This window comes from Mirounga angustirostris, unplaced genomic scaffold (assembly GCF_029215605.1).
Source record: "Mirounga angustirostris isolate CCGP_5_RB_7025 unplaced genomic scaffold, mMirAng1.0.hap1 SCAF_6, whole genome shotgun sequence".
In the NCBI taxonomy this organism is placed as follows: domain Eukaryota; kingdom Metazoa; phylum Chordata; class Mammalia; order Carnivora; family Phocidae; genus Mirounga; species Mirounga angustirostris.
This window is the reverse complement of record NW_026991714.1, coordinates 51892140-51913437: the sequence shown is the minus strand read 5'-3', so window position 1 is coordinate 51913437 and position 21298 is coordinate 51892140. Positions and strand designations below refer to the sequence as shown.

The window sequence follows — 21298 nt, the reverse complement described above, 5'->3', positions numbered from 1 at the left end:
GGAAACGCCTCTTAAAGGCCTGGTCTCAGAGCTAGCACAGTTTGATTTCTATCCATGTTCCATTGGCCAAAGCAAATCAGAGCATCATTTCCAACATGGTGGGACAGGAAAGGATACACCACCATGGAGGTTAGAGGAGGGGAAGTGACTATTTGCTGAACAGTCATCTACCACATATGTAATAATTGACCTTTCATGTGGCCATCATAGTTAGGTAGCTATCTACAATATGTAAATACTGTGTTTCTCAGTAGCATACTTTGTTTATAGTCATATCCACAGATTTGTCATCAGAAAATGACATATACTCAAAAATACAATAAAACCTGACTATAAATTCAAACTTACCGTTCTATTATTCTTTTTCATTTTACTTGGAACTTTGAAGTGAATTGGCACTCTTCTTTCCCATCTCTCCCAAAGGTAATTAAAAACAGAAAACCCTCTTCTCCAGATGCGCCTGGGTGGCTCAGTTGGTTGGGCATGTGCCTCCAGCTCAGGTTGTGATCCTGGAGTTCTGGGATCAAGCCCTGAGTCGGGCTTCCTGCTTGTCAGAGAGTCTGCTTCTCCCTCTACCCCTCACCCCACTTGTGTTCTCTCTCTCTCTCTTTCTCACTCAAATAAATAAATAAAATATTTAAAAATAGTAATAATAATAAAAAAGAAAGAAAACTCTTCTCCAGTGACATGCTATGGTATGCCAACTTTGTTATTCCAACCTGAACCATCTGTTAGCCCAGGGATTTTTGACAATTTTGGGGTTATGGACTCTTGGCCATCTGATTAAGTCCACGGGCCCCTTATCGGAAAATTATTTTTAAATGCATAAAATAAAACAAATAAAATTATATAGGAAACCAATTACATTGAAATAATGTCATCAAAATAGAGAAAAATCACATTTAAAATTTGAGGTATAATTGACATATAAACATTACTTTAGATGTACAACATGATTTGACATGTATATATATGTAATATATATTGCAAAATGATCACAATAAGTCTAGTTAACATTCAGCACCACACCTATTACAGTTTTTTCCCTTGTGATGAGAATTTTTTTTTTTTGATGGCATCGCTTTTTTTTAAATTGAAGGATGAAAGTTGGTCACATTCAGAAATTAACAAGCCTCATACAGATGGTTAAAACCATCCTTCTCTTTCTTGGTTAACCATCTCCTAATTTCAAGTAATATCCACAAGTTCTTTAGATCTGTTTGAAATTGTCCTTTGAGGAGATCCACCAGACCACTACATAACAAAGGCTTGACCACACGCACTGCTGTACCTCACTGGATATCATCATTATCAAAGAGATCTACAAAATCCTTTAAAAAGTCTGCATGGACTGCCTTTTCATTGACTACCAAGTTCATCAGGAGCCCAGTGCTGCCTTCTGTCTCATCCAGGTCCATGTATGGCCCCATGCCCTTGGGAAATATCTTGTCCACCTCCAGCTTCATCTCCCCTACAGTGCTTTGGGCATTCCTGGTCCTGTGATGAGACATTTAAGATCTACTCTCAGCAACTTTCAAATATACAATAGAGTATTATTTTCTATTGGCATGTAGTTGACTTGACGTACAACATTCTATTAATTTCAGGCATACAACATAGTGATTTAACATTATATACATTACAAAGTGATTACCACGATAAATCTAGCTACCATCTGTCATCATACAAAGTTGTTACAATATTAACTATATTCCTTCTGCTGTAGACTGCATCCCTGTGTCCTATGTATTTTATAACTAGAAGTTTGTATCTTTTTGTCCCCTTTGCGTATTTCACCCCCCACCCCCCACCACTGCAATGGAGTATTATTAATTATAGTCACAATACCATACATTTCATCCCCTGGACTTAACTTTATAGCTGGACATTTGTACCTTTTGACCACCTTCACCCATTTTTCCCACCCCCAACTCCCCAAAATCAGATTTATGATAGAGTACCATATGCTTCTCTATTAATACATTAAATAACAAGATATGGCAGCAAGTAGAATAACTACCTTAGTTCCTATAAAATAGTGATAAATATAAATAATATTTTGAGATATGCAATAACTGTAATGTGAATGAAAATATTTGTAATATCTATAGCTGATAATTTCAGAGGTTCAGGAAAATAAAGGTATTTTCTCCATCAGCGCTCAAGGACACTGAATTCTCTTCACAATCCCATAACATAACATTTAACATATTATCTGAGACACAAAGGTTTTAGGTAATGTTCCTTTCCTTATGGCTGGCTAGGAGAAATCTTGGCCATGCCTTGTATTCTTTCTCTTTCCCTTCTTAAAGATACCGAAAAATACTTGTGAAACTTGGGTGATTATTTGATTAGTCTCTCACTAACTTGTAACATCCGTGAGAGCAGGACTGTATCTGTTTTTGTTTACCATTGTATCACCAGCCCAGCATTGTGCCTGGTGCATTGTTCTCTCTGTGTATATTTAATTGATGGTATTGGGAGAAAATGAAACACCACATAGGTATAATCATTGGTCTATAGTAGATGATGTTTGTGACAGTTGAATATATTCGTAAATATCTGTACACGTAAGATAGGGGTAGTTATTTAAAAATTTTTTTATCCTGGGGTGCCTGGGTGGCTCAGTGGGTTAAGCATCCAACTCTTGATTTCAACCCAGGTCGTGATCTCAGGGTTCTGAGCGTGGGGCTCCATGCTGGGTGTGGAGCCTGCTTGAGATTCTTTCTCTCCCTCTTCCTCTGCCCCTCCCTGCCAATTTTTTTTTTAATCCTTAGATCTTTATACTAAATTCTCATAAAATTGATTGTGGAATCAGGTTAGAGTCTAAGTACTTAAATATTAGTTCCTGGGGCGCCTGGGTGGATCAGTCATTAAGCGTCTGCCTTTGGCTCAGGTCATGGTCCCAGGGTCCTGGGATCGAGCCCCATGTTGGGCTCCCTGCTCTGCGGGAAGCCTGCTTCTCCCTCTCCCACTCCCCCTGCCTGTGTTCCCTCTCTCGCTGTGTCTCTCTCTGTCAAATAAATAATAAAACCTTAAAAAAAATATATTAGTTCCTAATTGTTAAAAAGTGCAGCGCTTATTTCTGTTATATCTTTTTCAGTGGTTCATTTAACATGCATATCTCCTATGTGCATAGCACTGTGTTAACCTCTGAGATAGCTTCAAAGAGATGGCAATCTAGCTTAAGAGACAGCCATGTAAACAGTTACTATGCACCAGGGATAAGAGTGCTATTAGGATGTATGTGATGCCTGCCTCTTTTTTGTGTATCTGTCACACCCTGCACCCTGGGCACTCACTGAAATGAGATATTCTGTCTGCTTTTTGAGTTGTGCATTGAGGCTTTTCCCTGCAGGTTGTTTTTATTTTCCATCTCTACCTACCACAACACCTGGCACATAGTACCTGTCGTCAGTAAAGGTTCTAATGAGAGAATAAAGGAATGATCAGGAGAGTGTGGGAAATAGATACTTTCATAAACATGTGGACACTTTTTTTTTAAGCATTTTGGTTTTTAAGCTTTTACAATTTTACCTTTAAGTAAGTAGTACATTCACATGGTTTCAAAATTTCAACAACTATAAAATGCCATCTAACGAAGTTTCCTACACACTCCGGTTGTCCTGTGATGTTTTCTAACGATATTCTTCCAGAAATATTTTATGCAAATACAAGCAAATTTGTATGTATTCTTCCCTTCTCTTTTTACAGATGTTTGGTGTCCCATTCTGTACTTTTCTTATTTAACAGTATGTGTTGGAGATTTTTTTTTTGTCAGTACATCAAGGACTCCTCGTTCATTTGACAGCTGCAAAGATAGTTTTACTATATGGATTTCCATGTGTTTAGCCAACTCCCAGTATATGCATATATATAAGGTTGTTTCCAATATTTTGCTGCTACCAGCCATGTTGCAGTGAATAATCTTGTATATCATCATTTCACAAATGTGTGAGGATAACTGTAAGTTAAATTCCTAGGAGTGAAATTGCTGGGTTGAAGGGAAAGTGCATTTATAATTTTGATAGATAGAGCCAAATTGTTCTCTTTAGAGATATATCATTTTCTCCACCAACAGTGTATAAAACTGTGCCATTCAAAAGTGGAAACTTTGGGGTAGAATTCTAAAGAAAAAAAATAGGAATTTTTCAGGTGGTCAGAGAGAAGGAAAAGATGTTCCATATAGAAGGAATAGTATTTTCAGAGCACACAGGAGTGAGAGAGGTAGCATGTCTGGGAATTTCAGCTTGTTCCATCTGGCTGGAATATGGGAGCAAGGCCAGAAGGTAGTAAGATAGTGGGAGTTGGTCATGCATGGTTTTGAGTGTAATGCTTAGGAACTGATATTTTTAATTCTATAGATGAAGGTTTTGAGTAGGGATGTGGTGTAATGAAGTTGATTAATACATGTTACAGAAAGAATAGGTGTTTATATTATTTATTTAAAGTGAAGGTTGCCCAGGTAATATATCCTTACATGTTAATAATTATATCTACATCCAAAAATCTACAATATGAGTCAATCTAGAAAAAGAGTGAATAAACACATTAAAGAAAAAAATTTAAAAAAATAAAGTGAAGGTTGCCAAATAGGTCTATTCCCTAAAGATCTTTTTGCAACTTAAAGGTTTTTTTCCTCATTAATGACTAAAATAGTACGTTGATATACAAAATATGGAAAATGCATATAAATAAAATCTAAAACAATAATTACTCATAATTTTACCACTCTGAGATTTTCCCTGTCCAAATAACAATCCGAATCTGCTGTTCTTAAAACAATCAAAGAAAATCAATATATGTATTAGGTTAGAAAATACAGACAAAGTGGTTTTCAAAGACAGCCACTTGTTAAAAGATTCTTGTAATTTCTTACAGGAAGAAAGAAAATAAAAACAGCTACATATTCCTGCATAAATCACAGCATAATTGTCAATGTAGGCTTATACAGTGCGGCCTCCTCTTAAACATATGGGGGTCTTTTAGAGACATAACCATTTTATTTATTTATTTATTTTCTTTAAGGACCTTACTACAAACCTTTTGGATAGATATCCATTACATGTGCCGCTTTTCCTCTTTGTGACATTTCACTGGCAGTTACCTGTCTAATCACTATCTCAATTATTGGCCACACGAAATGTGTAGAAGGATGGTACATTTTAGAAAGCTAGGCTCCACTGTGCATCCTCAGAAGTCTTTTTGTGGAATAATCCTAATCGCCCAGTGTTCCCTTTATAGGGCCTGTTGGAACAGTCTGTGGCAGATCCTTTTCAGGCTGTTCTTCTTTGGGTGTAGGATTTGAAAAATAATCTCCCAAGTCACTAATGCTGTGCTTGAACACATTCATCCTCCTGCTTCACAAGGGCATTCAGGTATCTTGAAATAAATTTTTTCCTTCCCTAATTACATCCTAAGAGTTTTAAGGGGGAGGGGAGGAAGGTCCCAGATGTATTTACTCATTTATCCATCAGAGTAGTCCAAGCTGATAGATTGTAACAACTTTGATGATTTGGGATTCAGTATATCTAAGGTAGTGTTAAAACCATACAGTATTTAATGCTCGAATCAGCATAATTTCCCTTAATAATTAAAGTCTGATCCTTGGTTAGAAGCCCAAAAGCTCTGCAGTACTCTCCAACCTAACAATCACACTTACATTAATTCGATTCCTTCATGTAAAACGATCATTTTTATTGCTCCCGCCTGAAAGGTGCAAATTGCTTTCCCTCTTGGGTGTAGGCTGCTCAGCTTTCTTCTTATTAAAAAGACAGGAAATATATCTTCCATTTAAAGTATTAATGTCATCTGTAAATGTGCAGTCTAATTTCTCATTGATTTGAACTCTTTGAGGAAGATTTGAAAAACAAGGTGTAACTTAGCACTCAAGGTTGTCACACCAGAATTAGATGTTTTCAATGACCAGCCTTCCCAATGATGGAAGGATACAGAGCGGAGGATAAGAGGGCTGGAATAGATGGGAGTATATTTCACGTAACTAAGAGGACTATGAGTGAGTTGGCTGGACTCACAAGTTCATTTTTCTCCTAAGCAGGACTTTGATCTATTATGTAATAATAGTGAGCACTCTTTATAATCGTTGATGGAAGTGGAGCTCAGTGCACCGCATTTGGGGCAAGAGGGTGTTGAGACTGGACCCAGGGGAGAAAAGAGGTCATTTGTGAACAGATACTAGTCAAGAGATGAGGGCTTTTTCTCAACCCTTCTGAGGTCAAAACATGGTAGATATTCTACCAAAATGGGTTCAATATGTAAATAGAGTAATTGAATGAAAATTCTTTCTGTAAATTGGAAATAATAGAAGCTATTCTGTGTAACCTCAGCAGATTTGAGAAAAAAGTATTGAAAATACTTAAAGGTTGTAAAAATAAATTTGAAGTGATACTAGTATTCCACAATAAAGAGCTACTTGTCTCCTCCCTTAAATAATCGTTAAGGGAGCAACAGAAGTAAAAATGCTGTGAAACAGAAGTACTAATTCCATCCTGGATGAAATGAAGCCATCAGCCTACTCAATCTTTTAACCTATGTACTTAGCCGCTGTTTGTATATTGAACATATTTGAACATTATGTAAAATCTTTATGAATTCATACTGAGACATTTCACCACCTGTGACCTGTTTAGACCAAACCCACAGGACTCAGCTGGCTTCTGGTTTCAGGGCCTGGGCCCGACTGTGCCAGGTCCATGTGACAGTCACCGTACTGTGTGGGGACAGCATGGCTGGCACCGCGCTGACCCACCTTGCTCACGGTGTCTGCATGGTGCATCTGCTCATGGGGATCATCCATCCGTCTTCCTCTACTTTTAGAGAATTTCCCATATAACAGTAAAATGTACTTGCCTTTGGTGTGTCTGGTACCCCTACAAAGGGAAAGAGTTTCCTTTCTTAACTCTGCATGGACTTCAGATTAGGAGACTTGGAGGAGGAATAGGAAATCAGTCTACTCACAAATTGAGACAACAGAGAACTGACCTAATGAGGAACATATAGGGCAGGGTCCACACATCCCGCAGGGTTAGAGCCCGGGTTTCCTGTCAATGCTACGAAAATAGACACAGAAGAAAAAAGAATGACATGTCATTATTTTTAAATTTAATCCCCTTAGCACATTATTCTTTTTTTTTTTTTTTTTTTTTAACTCATTTACTCTTCCCAGCAGCTCTAGGAAGTAAGTGCAGATTTGGGGCTGATTCTACAGATGGTGTCAAAAGGAAGCACAGACTAAATAAGCAGCTCAAGGACACACCATGGCGACGTGGGAAGGTCAGGATTTGAACACTGGCTTCTGGCTCGAGGGCAGTGCTCTTGATCACCATTCAAGACTCATGGCGCTGTGCTTTGTACTCACTCATTAGTTATTACACCCAATATCCCTTTGATTATATATCCCTTTGATTATCAGAATCCTGAAACACCCTACACTTCAGTGGTTTTTGAGGAAGGCGATAAGTTAGACATTAACACTATAATTAGAACTTTCTTAATTTTTGAAGTGTGGATCCTGAAAGTGAGTGATTGCTCTAACAATGATCAGGACTGTTACCTGATTCTACTCACTTTCTTTTAGGGATTTGAATAGTAAGGTAAGCATGTTTGTCCAAATTCCAAAAGTTCCATGTTTGACTTTGTGCTCTATATGTGGCAAGAGAGCCTTGTGCTCTATCTAGCAAGCCTACTGGCACTGGGTAAGTAAACCTGTTAACAATTCCATCTATTTTGAATTTCCCTGACTGTGGAGAAGACATACTGTGATGGGAGTTATTGTTCAAATGTAGAACTTTGCCATCTGACTTGAATCTCACTTTGCAGTCTTTTAATTCAAATAAGTCTGGGAGCAAAGCTAAGAGTACTTACTGGTTTAATGGAAAAAAAGACACCTTGATAATTCAGAAAGCGGTAGTTTAGAAGAAGATCAGACACAGATACAGAAGTGTCTTATATTAAAAATTATTTCTGGACAGTTTCTTGAAGGACAATTATATAAAGGCAATATATATTTTTTGTAGCATTTTTATCAAGTGTATAGGTAACTAGCATGGATAGCTAGTATATTGGTGGGCAGATCCAGAAAGATTTGGCTAGAACAGTGTGTCCGTGAAACACAGTAGGGCCAAGGGTAATATATGAGATTCAGGTCCAAAAGAATTCTACGTAGTGTAGCAAGTTAATGGCATTTTAATAAAAATTTTAGCAATTACAAGCTAATTTAAGCCTTTGCAAAATTGTATATTTGCTGTATAGTCTGTGCACAATAATGTGTTTGTGTTAAGGCTACAGAAGAGACCAAGATAAATGTGGTCCCTACTTTCACAGGGTTTACAGTCTAGCAGGCAAGATAAATATTAAACAAATAATCACCAAAAAAAGGTTACGAGTTTTGTGAAGAGAGGGAGTCCTGGGTCCTATAGGGACATATAGGGAGACCTGATTTAAATTAGGGGTCCTAGGTTCTATGGGAACAGATAGGGAGAACTAATCCAAGTTAGGGTTCAGAGAAGACCTAAAAGACAAATAGGATTCAGGCCACTGAAGAGAATGAGGGTAAGGGGGAAAGTATTGTGGGAAGAGGAGGAAGAATATTTAAGTCTTGGAGGTGAGCAAAAGAAGAACTTAAATATAACAGATAGAATGTAGGTGAGGGGAGCAGGGAAGAGCCTGACATGAGCCTGGGGTAGATTTGTAGGAACCAGACCATGTTAAGGAAATTGGACTTGACACAAAGGGCAACACTAGGCCATGACTTAAACTTGGCAATTCCTCTGACCTTTCTAGTTGTGAATCTTTTGATCTTTAAAGTAGGAGATTTGGATCAGCCCTTTCAGATCAAAGATCACTAATGTGAGTTTAAGAATCCTAGAAAGAAGTATTTCTCATCTATTCTGCTGTTATTTTTCTTTTCAGATTGGAATATAGATTTTGTCATGAAGCATAGTTTAGTGTTTTAGAGAAAGTACTCTGATGACTCCTATGATGTAGGTTTTTTAAAAATCATTTTGTCATCGTAAAGGAACTGTAGATGTACTATGGGAAGAACTTTAAGTGCAGAATACGAACAAGAAGATCATAATCATGGACACCATGGTACTAAAACCCTGGGAATATAGCTGAGTGGAGGGTTCAGGCTGATAAAACTGACCACAAGGGAAATCGTACTTGTTGGGGGAGGGGAATATTGGAGGTACAGGAATGGCCTTCAGATTCCTGAGCAGGATTGTTTGTGGAAGTTGGAACAGAAGGGCAGAAGCGTGGTTAATGAGTACAGACTGCTAGAAATACACATTTCACCTCAGTATTGGGGAAAACTAACAATTAGAGCTGTTCACCACAAAATTAGTGAATTCCTCTGAATGCCTGGAGATGTTCCAGTAAATTACTAAATATGTTAAGCCATATGTAGTCACTTTAGGGATATTACTGAGGAAATCTAAGCATCAGACAGAAAGTTAAATTATACGGCTCATGATGTTGAACAATTTTCAGGTGCTTCTTAACCATTTGTGTATCTTTTGAGAGAAATGTCTACTCAAGCCCTTTGCCCATATAATTAAGAGTTTTATTTTGGAATCTTAATTCACTTCATGTTTTGATGAACACATAATTGATCTGAAGGATAATTTAATACCTGTCTGAAAAAGAAAAGCAATTTAAGCTTCTTGGTATCTTGACTTGACATATCCATCACCTCTCCTAGTTACCTGTCGTTTTGTGGGGGTGTGAGAACACTTTGAGATCTACTCTCCTAGCAAATTTCAAGTATATATTATTATAACTGTAGTCACCATGCTGTACATTAATTAGGTCTCTAAACTTAATCGTCATATAACTGATATTTTGTACCCTTTGCCCATTTCCATCTTCCCATTTCCTGCAGGCCCTGGTAATCATTCTATTCCCTGTAAAATTGACCATTTTAAAGTGAACAATTCAGTGATATATAGTACCTTCACAATGTCATGCAACCATCACCTCTGTCTAGTTCCAGAACATTTTCATCCCTCCAAAGTAAAACCCCTTATCCATTAGGCAGTTTCTCCCCGTTTTCCTTTTTCTTCCTAACCCCTGACAACCACCAAATCTGCCTCTGCCTGTGTGGACTTATCTATTCTGGATATTTCATATAAATAGAATCATATAATATGTGACCTTTTATATTTTGCTTCTCTCACTTACCATAACATTTTGAAGGTTCATCCACAGTGTAGCACATATCAGTACTTCATCCCTTTTTATGGCTGAATACTATTCCACTGTGTGTAGATACCACAGTGTGTCTGTCTGTTCATCTCTTGTTAGACATTTGGGCTGTTTCCACCTTTCGGCCATTGTGAATAGTGAATAGTGCTGCTGTGAATGTGTGTGTGCATATACTTGTATGAGTGCCTGTTTTCCTTTATCTTTGGTGTATACGTAGGAGTTGAATTATGGGATCATAGGGTCATGTTATCATAAACTTAGATCATTCTATGTTTAACTTTTTGAGGAACTGCCAAACTGTTTTCCACAACAGTTGAACATTTTACATCACCAATAGCAATGTATGAGGGTCCCAGTTTCTCCATATCCTCACCAACGCTTGTTATTTTCTGTGTTTTGTTTAAATTCTAGCCATCCTTGTGGGTATGAAGTGGTACCTCATGGTATTTTTTTAAGGTATTTTTTTATTGTGACAAGATATATAAAACATAAAATTTGCCTTTTTAACCATTTTTAACTGTACAATTCCACAGCATTAATTATATCCACCTCTTTATTTCCAGAACTTTTTTACCCCCATTTCCTCCCTACCCCCACAGAAACTCTGTTACTAAGTGGATCATTCCTATTTCCCTCATTTCTCCTAACCCCTGATAACCTCTAGTCTATTTTCCGTCTCTGTGAATTTGCCTATTCTAGCTATTTCATGTAAGTAGACTCATACAGTATTTGTCCTTTTGTGTCTGGCTTATTTCACTTAGTATAAAGTTTTGAAGGTTCATCCATGTTGTAGCCTGTGTCAGACCTTCATTCCTTCTTATGGCTGAACACATTGATTTTGTGTATATACCACATGTTGTGTATCCGTTTATCTATTGTTAGACACATGGATTGTTTCCACCTTTTGACTATTGTGAATAATGCTGCAGTGAACACAGATGTAAAAGTATCTGCGTCCTGGGGCGCCTGGGTGGCTCAGTCATTAAGCGCCTGCCTTCGGCTCAGGTCATGATCCCAGGGTCCTGGGATCGAGTCCCGTATCGGGCTCCTTGCTCAGAGGGGAGCCTGCTTCTCCCTCTCCACTCCCCCTGCTTGTGTTCCCTCTCTAGCTGTCTCTCTCTCTGTCAAATAAATAAATAAAATCTTTAAAAAAAAAAAAGTATCTGCGTCCTTGTTTTCAGTTATGCTTGGTGCTTACCTAGAAGTTGAATTGCTTGCTCATGCTCTACTTCTGTACTGAACTTACTGAGGACCCGCTGTGCTGTTTTCCATAGTAACTGAGCCATTTTACATTGACAGTACATTTCTCACCAGCAGTGTGTGAAAGTTCTAATTTCTCTACCACCTAACTAACAATTATTTTCTGTGGTTTTTTTTCTTTTATTCTGACTATCCTAGTAGGCGTGAAGTGGTATATCGTTATGGTTCTGATTTGCATTTCCTTAATGGCTCATGATGTTGAACAATTTTCATGTGCTTCCTAGCCATTTGTATATCTTTTTGAGAGAAATGTCTACTCAAGCCTTTTGCCCATTTTTTTTTTAAAGATTTTATTTATTTATTTGAGAGAGAGAGAATGAGAGAGAGCACATGAGCGGGGGAGGGTCAGAGGGAGAAGCAGACTCCCTGCTGAGCAGGGAGCCTGATGCGGGACTCGATCCAGGGACTCCAGGATCACGACCTGAGCCGAAGGCAATCGCTTAACCAACTGAGCCACCCAGGCGCCCCCTTGCCCATTTTTTTTTAACTGGATTGTTTGTCTTGTTATTGAGTTATAGGAGTTCTTTGCATATTCTGGATATCAGGCCCGTTTCAGATTCATGCTATGGAAATATTTTCTCTCATTCTGTAGATTATCTTTTGACTTTCTTAATAAGTCTTTTGCACACAAGTTTTTTTATTTTGATGAAGTCCAGCTTATTTTTTGTTGCCTGTCTCAAAGATACTTTTTACATGATAAGGCACTATAAAATTCATGAAAACATCTATTTTTTTAGATTTTTATTTATTTATTTGACAGAAAGAGAGAACATAAGCAGGGGGAGCAGCAGGCAGAGGGAGAAACAGGCTCCCCGCTTAGCAGGGAGCCGACGCGGGACCCGATCCCAGGACTCGGATCATGACCTGAGCTAAAGGCAGACGCTTAATGACTGAGCCACCCAGGAGCCCCTGAAAACATCTATTTAAGAAAACAAACCTGGGGGGGTGCCTGGGTGGCTCAGTCATTAAGCGTCTGCCTTCGGCTCAGGTCATGATCCCAGGGTTCTGGGATCGAGTTCTGCATCAGGCTCCCTGCTCAGAGGGAAGCCTGCTTCTCCCTCTCCCACTCCCCCTGCTTATGTTCCTGCTCTTGCTGTCTCTCTCTGTCAAATAAATAAATAAAATCTTTAAAAAAAAAAAAAAAAAAAAGAAAACAAACCTGGGGTGCCTGGGTGGCTCATTTGGTTAAGTGTCCAACTCTTGACCTGAGCTCAGGTCTCGATCTCAGGGTCCTGAGTTCAGGCCCCGTGTTGGGCTCCACACTGGGTGTAGAGCCTACTTAAGGGAAAAAAAAAAAACTTTCTGTGATTTAACAGTGAACGCAAACTGTTCAGCTTAATACATGCAGAATAATACAATAGCCAAATTGAAGGCAAATTTGTATGAGTTGAGTAGTTTTGTTATCTTCTCTCTAAGCTTTATCTTTCTATGAAGAAGGGTCCTATCCTTTATAGAAAGGAAATCTTGAGATTTTTAAATTAATGTTTATAAAAATCTGAGAATATGCTTATAAGGCTGGCAATAAATTCTTTGAGCATACTCTCTGCTTAGTAATGACATCATCTGTCTTATTAGATTCCAAGATGTTGAAAATAGCCCATTCACATACTCCTGTTATATAATTGAATCATTTATTGTTATACAAACCAAAGCTCCCTTGCTATCTCTCTGGTTCTTGTAATCATATATAGAGACACATGACTGAGCAGTAAGAGATCCTTCCTGCTTCCACATGTCAGGCTGTGTTGGCCTTGGTGGGTAGAATGGAGATATAGATGGCCCTGGAGACAGTGGTTTTTAAACTACTCCTAGAGCAAAGCCTGTTTTATTCCAGATACCCCAGTTTTCTCCTTAGAGCTTTAGGGCCTTGCTGACTAGCCTTGGAGTAATACAAAAAGCCCTGCTTAGTTCTAAAACTTGCTCCTATTGCTAAACTGTTTCTGGCATCGATCTTCACAGTAGCTCCCACCCTTGGCAGTCTTGTTTTTGCTTGGTAGGTCAAGCAAAACAGTCTTGTTTTTGCTTGGTAGGTAAATAAGATTTGATTTTTACCTTTGGAAATTTGAAGTATAAATTGAGTTGGGTAAGCATTTATGCTTTACAAACTCATTGTTTGATAACATAAAAAGCATAAAAAATTGGTCAATGGCATTGTCCATGGCTGGCAGATGTTAATGAAATACTAGCCATATGTTCCGTAACCACATGAGACAGATGATTGTATTCTATTCAGTAGATTTTACTCTTTTTCTCTGCCAATGGCCTCTCAGATTTATCTCACAAAAGGGACCAGGCAAGAGAATATGGATAGATCAGCTCACATCCATTTTCCTGGAAAAGTAACTCAAAGATATGCCCAAAGGATAAGGTACTTGTTTGATCCTTATTTAAGCTGAGACTATGCATTAATAAGTGGCAAGGGTGTACCATTCCTTACTACAAGAGATATCAAAAAAGCCAATACATGGTCTTTGATCACAAGAAGTTTCAGTATTCTCAGAAAAGAACACACCCACTAGAAATGCCTTATGACTTAAAAGCGAGTTAAAAACATGTGCAGATGAGACGATGCAAACCGAATCTGTTTGGGACAGTGCCAACTGTGTCGAATCAGGTAAATTTATTTCTTATGGAAAATACATGTCAATCTGAGAGACGAGGCCTGCTAGTTAGTTGAAATTATCTGTGAATTCTGGTCTCTGCTAGATTTTCAGAAAAAGATTCATTTAACACATTTATTTCAGGTGTTGATAGTCTTAGTGAAAATAATTGAAATCTGTGCCGTTTTAATGGCACAACTTTTTATTGCTGTCATCTCCATTGTCATCTGGTATACCCACTAAGCCATGCAATCACCCAGTTTAATTATTGCCTAGCACTGTGCGAAAGCTTACGTCTCTATTATATAAGACACAGACTGCACTGTTGTCTCTAAGTAGAGGTGCCCATTCATAGACCACTCTATGTGCTTATTTACCAGATAAAACCATATAACTGTGCAAGGATTTTGATTGTTTCCCCAGAGGTTTTGACTTGCATGTCTTTGCCATGTGAGTAAGTTAACAGTACTAAACTTTGTGTTTCTAGAGGTAGGTTTGTCCCGTGGACTATCAATTAGGACAGGCAGTTTCTCTTGTCTTGCCTGTGGAACAACATACCTGTTTTTGTGATACAGTCTTCCTGATAAGGTAGCTATGTTTACCAAACCCTTAGTTGGTGGAAATTTTACAAAGCTTAACCCTGGAACTTTTATAATGGAGGAAAGGGCACTGCCTTCTGATTTTCAGCACTGTCGGGGTTCTATTTTAAGTCAGGTGGCAAGTAAGTAAATACCTACCTTCTTTATATAAATGAGCTGTCCACAAAAGGTTTTTTTGTACTGTTTAACTATCTTAAAGATTCATTTGAGAACTATAGGAAAAAGAAAAAGAACAGACTTAACTTAGCACTACTTTAATGCCAGTGGTTGTATGAAATGAAAAATACTGGCAATTCATTGTTTCAGAAAATAAGTCTTAACACCTAAAGAAGCAAGTTACAAAGCTTCAGTAACTTCTGGAACATTCTTTCAATACAAACACTTCAGATATATACTAGTGTCCAGGATAGATTTCCCAGTATATTGTCTACAACAGATCTTAAATATTGAAAACTAACAGAAGTTGTTGCATAATTTTTTCTGTAATTAGATAAGAACATTCTTACTGCTGGTCTGCAAATAGTTCATAAAGATAGCTGCTGCTTAAGATATTTCATAGTTAACAAATGCTGAGTGGTGAACTCCACTCTTCATTTTCTATAATGTCATTGTATTATCCTAAAATCCAGTGGTTTTCTCACATACAGTCCAGGGTTGAAAGTAGGACAGCCAGTAGGACAGCTCTGCCATCCTCACAAGCTGCTTCCATCTCTGGGTCCAAGGAGTTGTTTGAGCTCTTGCCATCTCCCTGCCAAAAGGAGAAAGGAAGGGGAGGACACACCCCTTCCCTTTTAAGGGCACTAGTACAAAGTGGCATACATCACCTCTGCTTGTATCCAGACTTAGTCATATGTCCCCACCAAGCTGCAGGGAAGGCTGGGAAAGATCCTTAGATGGGCATGCAGGAACCCAGTTGAAATTCAGGAAGAGTAAGATGGAGTTGTGCATCCATTACCACACCCAGTTTTAGAGCATTTCTGTTACCCCAGGAAACTCCCTCATCCTCATCTGCAGTCAGTCCCCATCTTATCCCCAGACCCAGTCACCTGTAATCCACTTTTTGTTTTTATACATTTGCATTCTCTGGAAGTTCTCATATACATGAAGTCATTTAATGAATTGTCTTTTGTGCCTGGCTTCTTTCACTTAGCATGAGGATTTTGAGGTCAGTCTCTGCTGTTACACTTACCAGCTCTTTGTTCCTTTTTGTTGCACAGTACTTTCCACTGTGTGGATATTCACATTCTGTGTATCTGTTCACTAGTTGGTGGATTTTTTTTTCTTGTCTCCAGTGTTTAGCTACTATGAATAATATTTCTATGAACATTTCCATGCAAGTTTTTGTGTGAACATACGTTTTCATTTTTCTTGGGTGGATGCCTAGGAGTAGAATTGCTGAGTTGTATAGTAAGCTTATGTTTAATTTTTAAAGAAACTGCCGAATTTTTCCAAAGGGGCTCCAACATTTTACATTTCCACCACCGGTATACAAGGATTCCAGTTTGTCCTTCTCCTCAACAACCCTGGATAATACTAGTCTTTCCATGATAACCATTCTAGTGGCTATAGGATAATATCTCATTTGAAGTTTTTATTTACATTCTCATTGATGTTGAACAGTTTTTCAGGTACTTACCAGCCATTTGTATATCTTCTTTGGTAAAATGTCTGTTCAAAGCCTTTGCCCATTTTTTTATTAGGTTATTTGTCTTCTTGTTGAGTCATGATAGTTCTTTATTATGTTCTGGGTACAAGTCCTTTATCAGATAAATGATTCATAAATGCTTTCTTATAATCTGTAAGATTTTCTTTTTTACTTTCTCAATGATTTTTTTTTTCTGGTTGTCTCTTTAATTGAATGCAGACCCCGGTATTCACAGAATTAATGATGTCTTTTGAAGAGCAAAAGTTTTCAATTTACCAATTTTTTTTTTCTTTTATAGATTGTGCTTTTGGTGTCCTAGCTAAGAAATCTTTGCTTAATCTAAGTCATAGCAATTTTCTCCTAGGTTTTCTTTCAAACATTTTTTAGTTTTAGCTCTTACATTTAGGTCTGTGATCCATTCTTTTTTTTCTTCTTCTTCTTCTTTTTGCCATGGTGAAATAGATGTCTACATATATTTTTTGCATAGCAATATCTGATTATCCTGGCACCATTTATTGAAAATACTATTGGATATACTTGGCATCTTGTCAAAAAATAATTGTCCATAAAGGTACATGTTTATTTCTGGACTCTCAATTCTATACCATTGATCTGGTATATAACTGTATAACTATATAACGTATAACTATCCTCACCTGGCTAGATTTTTAAGACTTTCACAGTAATATATCTGAACTTAACTTCTTGCTTTGTCATCCAATCCAGTCAATGATGGAACCTGAAATGACCTCATAATACTTAAATATCACTGAAAATTGTGATACAGGAGCTGAACTTTTAAATTCACAGACCACATGTAAGTCCAGAAGACAAAAGGGCCAAAATTGGGAAAAAAAATTATAGTCACAAAAATGTAGTATTTGTTACATTAAAGTACAGGTTAACAAAGAGATCTAAAGAGACAGTGACTTAAATAAGGAAGATCTTCATTTTCCTCTTCAGTATCACTTTGAGTGTATGCAGTCCAAATTGGCTGTGATGGCTATGTTGAGGTCAGGAAGGCAGACTCAGGATTCCGGTCCTGTTGTTCTACCGTCTTTAGGGATGTTGCCCTCATGTTCATGGTTAAATATACTCACGACCACATTTTCTAGGTCTATATTCTAGTTGGAGGGAAGGGTGAAAATTGGAAAGGGAGAGCGTACCTCTTTGAAGGAAGTTTCACATACCAATTGCCAAAACTTGTCACTGGCCATACCTAGATGCAAAGAAGGCTAGGGAGCATAATTTTAGCTGAAGGCCATGCACCTGGCTTAAAAATGTATTCCTAAAAAACAAGGGGCAAATGCATAGTTAGAGGCAATTAGCCATGATACCTCCAATTATATTTATATTATGTGTAGTTAAATTTATGTACCTCTCAGAAGATGAACACTGAGTAGCTACATTTGAGGCACTGTTTGGGGATTGTGAAGGTTGTCCTCAGTGAGATTACCAGAAATTAATTATTGGTGGTGGGGGAAGTAATCATGTTTTATGTCTTAAAAAATTTTGCTCCAAAACTAAAAATGCTGTTTCTGTTTTTCAAACACAACCACTGAAGACTAAGCTGCATCATTTTACATTTTTTTTTTAGCTGTCTTATTTTGGTAACTCTTTACTTAAAACAATTATTGAGTACCTGTCATGTGCCAGGGATAGTAGGGTAATTTGTCTATATCCAGAAATATAATTATGTTTGGCCTTAGAGAACATGTAGAATATCCTGAAATGTTGAAGTTTGAATAATAGCAAGAGATGGTAAGAGGCTTTTATAATACAGAACTGTATTATGAAGTAATTGTGTTTTTGAAAGAGCCCAGGACTGGGGGCCTGGGTGGCTCAGTCAGTTAAGCATCTGCCTTTGGCTCAGGTCATGATCCCGGGGTCCTGGGATCAAGGCCCACGTCGGGCTCCCTGCTCAGTGGGGAACCTGCTTCTCCCTCTTCCTCCGCTCCTCCCCTGGCTTGTGCTCTCTCTCTCTCAAACAAATAAATAAAATCTTAAAAGAAAAAAAAAAAGAAGAAAAGAAAATTTACTTGAGGCTACCGGGACAATAAAACAGTAATTTCTTGAGTGTGTACTAGATGGTAGGTGTTATTCCATAAGTGCTTTTGTGGATTATCTCATTTATTCTTTACAACAGTCTTAAGCAGAAATCAAGGCTTAGTGAGGTTAAGCAACTTGTCCAGGTCATAATGCTGGTAAGTGGCTGAGCCTGTGACTCAAAACAGATCTAACGCCAAAATTTGTGGCTTTAACCACTGTTATGGGCTGAATTGTGTTCTCCCTCCCCAGTTCAGATGTTGAAGTCCTAAACCCTAGTGCCTCAGAATATCGCTGTATTTAGAGACAGGATCTTTAAAAAAGGTAATTAAGGTTATATGCAGTCATTGGAATGGGCCCTAATCCGATATGATAGATGTTTATGGTTGGTTTTGTTTGTTTGTTTTGTTTAAGATTTATTTATTTATTTGAGAGAGGGAGAGGGAGAGAGAGAGAGAGAGAGAGAGAGTGCCAGCGTGGAGGGGGTAGGAAGGGACAGAGGGAGAGAGAAACTCAAGCAGACTCCACGTTGAGCATGAGGCCGACTCGAGGCTCCATCGCAAGACCCTGAGATCATGACCTGAGCCGAAACTAAGTTGGACGCTTCACCAACTGTGTGACCCAGGCACCCTGATATGATAGATGTTCTTAGAAGAGGAGGAGATTAGGACACAGGCCCAGAGTGAAGAGCATGTGAAGACACAGGGAGAAGGTGGCCATTATAGACCAAGGAGTGAGGCCTCAAGAGAAACAACCCTACTGACACCTTGATCTCAGACTTCCAGTCTCCAGAACTGTGAGAAATACATTTGTTGGTTAAGCCACCCAGTCTGTGTTATGGCAGCCCTTCGCAGACTAATATTACCCCAATGATATGATATTAATGTACGCTTTTGTTGTTTTTAATTTGTCACTCTGTCCTTTTCTTAACTGAAATAGTTTTGGTATATAACAGTGTTCATTTTAGGTGTGGTACCACATAATGGTTTGGTCTATGTATGTATTGTGAAATGCTCCCCACAATATGCTTAGTTAACATCCATCACCACACATAGTTACAGGTTTTTTTCTTGTGGTGATGTGTTTTTATCAGCTACTTTCAGGCTGCCTTTCAGATCGTCCTGTCCCTTACAGAGACATTGTCAACAAAATCCATAATAATGTATTTCTTCTCTAGTTATATTAGTTTCATCTGTTTTTATATGATTTTACGAACTCTTGCATTATCACTTGCTGAGGAATGTAATAAGTAGAATTCTTCAAGGTAAAAATACCGTCTCTCAGGCATGCTGTTACCTATGAGATAAAATTAGAGTCCTTCCCTTTTTTGAGATGTAAGCATTAATAGCTCCTAAGGGCATTATTTTCTGCAAAGGTCAAGGTTTAATTAAGATTATTTCAAAGTAATCCAGAAATCAACATGAAAATCTCTGGTCTTAACAGCTAGTTATCAGCTCCTAAGAACTGTTCAAAAACGCTGGAAATTAGACTTCATCAAGAGAGCATTTATTCCATGATCCATAACCCATCATATCTAAATTTTTTTGTCTTGTTTTATATATATAAATCATGCCTCCACGGTGAGCTTCCTAAAGATGAATCCTTTTGAAAATCCTCTGGTTAGTAAAATGTAAAGCAATACTTGTTGCAGGTGGGCACTAAATGCCCATTAAACTGAATTTCAGATTTAGATATTGTGGGTCCCTTTTCCCTCTAAGCCCCACAGTTGAAACACCACTGAAATCAATACGAGAAAGACATTTATTTTCAATACTTGCATGTTGTTTTGTTGTATTTACTCTGCCCTTCAATTTTTAAAATTATTTCTTCTGACATGCCCTTCCGATAGCAGCATTCTTTCCCAGCACTTCTTTTTCACCAGGGAGTTTAAGAACATAACCTACTCATGTGTTGGGAGAGAAATATTTCTAAATAAGGACCAGGAGGTTGATCATTTTGTGAGATACTATTGGTCTCCTCCAGCTAAAAAAGCAAATGGCAACATTATTCCTAAAACCGGAACATATGCATATTATCCATGTCTCCAGTATACCAAAACTTTCCGTTTTCTGGTAAAGAAATTCATGGTAGTGGTTAGAATTATGGACTCTGTCTGGATTCAGAGCCTTTCTATGCCACTTACCAGCTGTGTGGCAAATCAGCTTAACCTTGTTTCCTGTTCTGTAAAATGTGGGCAATAATAGACAATGTCTGTAGAGTTATGGGAACAAAATAAGGTAAATCATTTTATTTGCTTCTACAGCACATGGTACCCAGGAAAGAGGCAGCAGACGTTAGTCCTTATCATTGCCATTGCCTCCTGGGGATTTGGGTATTAGAAACAACTGAAATCACCTTTAAGGCTGATCGGTTTGGGGAAAGCACAGTAGGTAGTCACTGAATGTTTATTAGGTAATAGTTAAAAATATGCGAAGTACGTATGGAGCCTTTATTGAATAGGTGACTATTTTCTCAAAGACAATGGCAAGTTTTAAAAAGCCCACAATTTTCACAGTGCTAAATTCTGCATGATTCCAAGGTTCCAGAACCTTCCCAGTTTTACCCTTAGTGCAATGTCTGGATAAATGATATGTAGTCAGATTACATAATATGTTAATCATTTGAGTATATTCTACATAAACGAAGAATTAGAAGTCTGCTGCATAGTGGTACACTTGGTCACAGGTTTTAATCAGAAAAGTATTTAGTCAAGGGGCCCCTGGCTGGCTCAGTTGGTGGAGCATGTGACTCTTGATCTTGGGGTTGTAGGTTCGAGCCCCACATTGGCTGTAGAGATTACTTAAAAAAAAAAAAATCTTTTTTAAAAAGAAGAAAAGAAAAAGGTATTTAGTCAAAACTTAACAAGTGGTTTCACTGGGCTTTGCAGACATGACTGAGCTATCATCACGCTCCAGGTCAGAGGT

General features: G+C 38.0%; 2 protein-coding genes across 15 annotated transcripts in view; one reads left to right on the top strand and one right to left on the bottom strand.

The window, feature by feature from the left end:
- Positions 1–21298, top strand: part of RABGAP1L (RAB GTPase activating protein 1 like) — a 773530-nt gene that overhangs the window by 683528 nt on the left and 68704 nt on the right. The window lies entirely within an intron of this gene.
- Positions 1293–1542, bottom strand: LOC123846224 (COP9 signalosome complex subunit 9-like). The gene has a single exon (XM_045877424.2). It carries the CDS (start codon positions 1509–1511, stop codon positions 1293–1295), a length of 219 nt encoding a protein of 72 aa, XP_045733380.2. The 5' UTR covers positions 1512–1542.

What these genes read in the sequence shown, in the direction of transcription:
- LOC123846224 (XM_045877424.2), bottom strand. Translation starts at nt 1,511, where the DNA reads ATGTCTCATCACAGGACCAGGAATGCCCAAAGCACTGTAGGGGAGATG.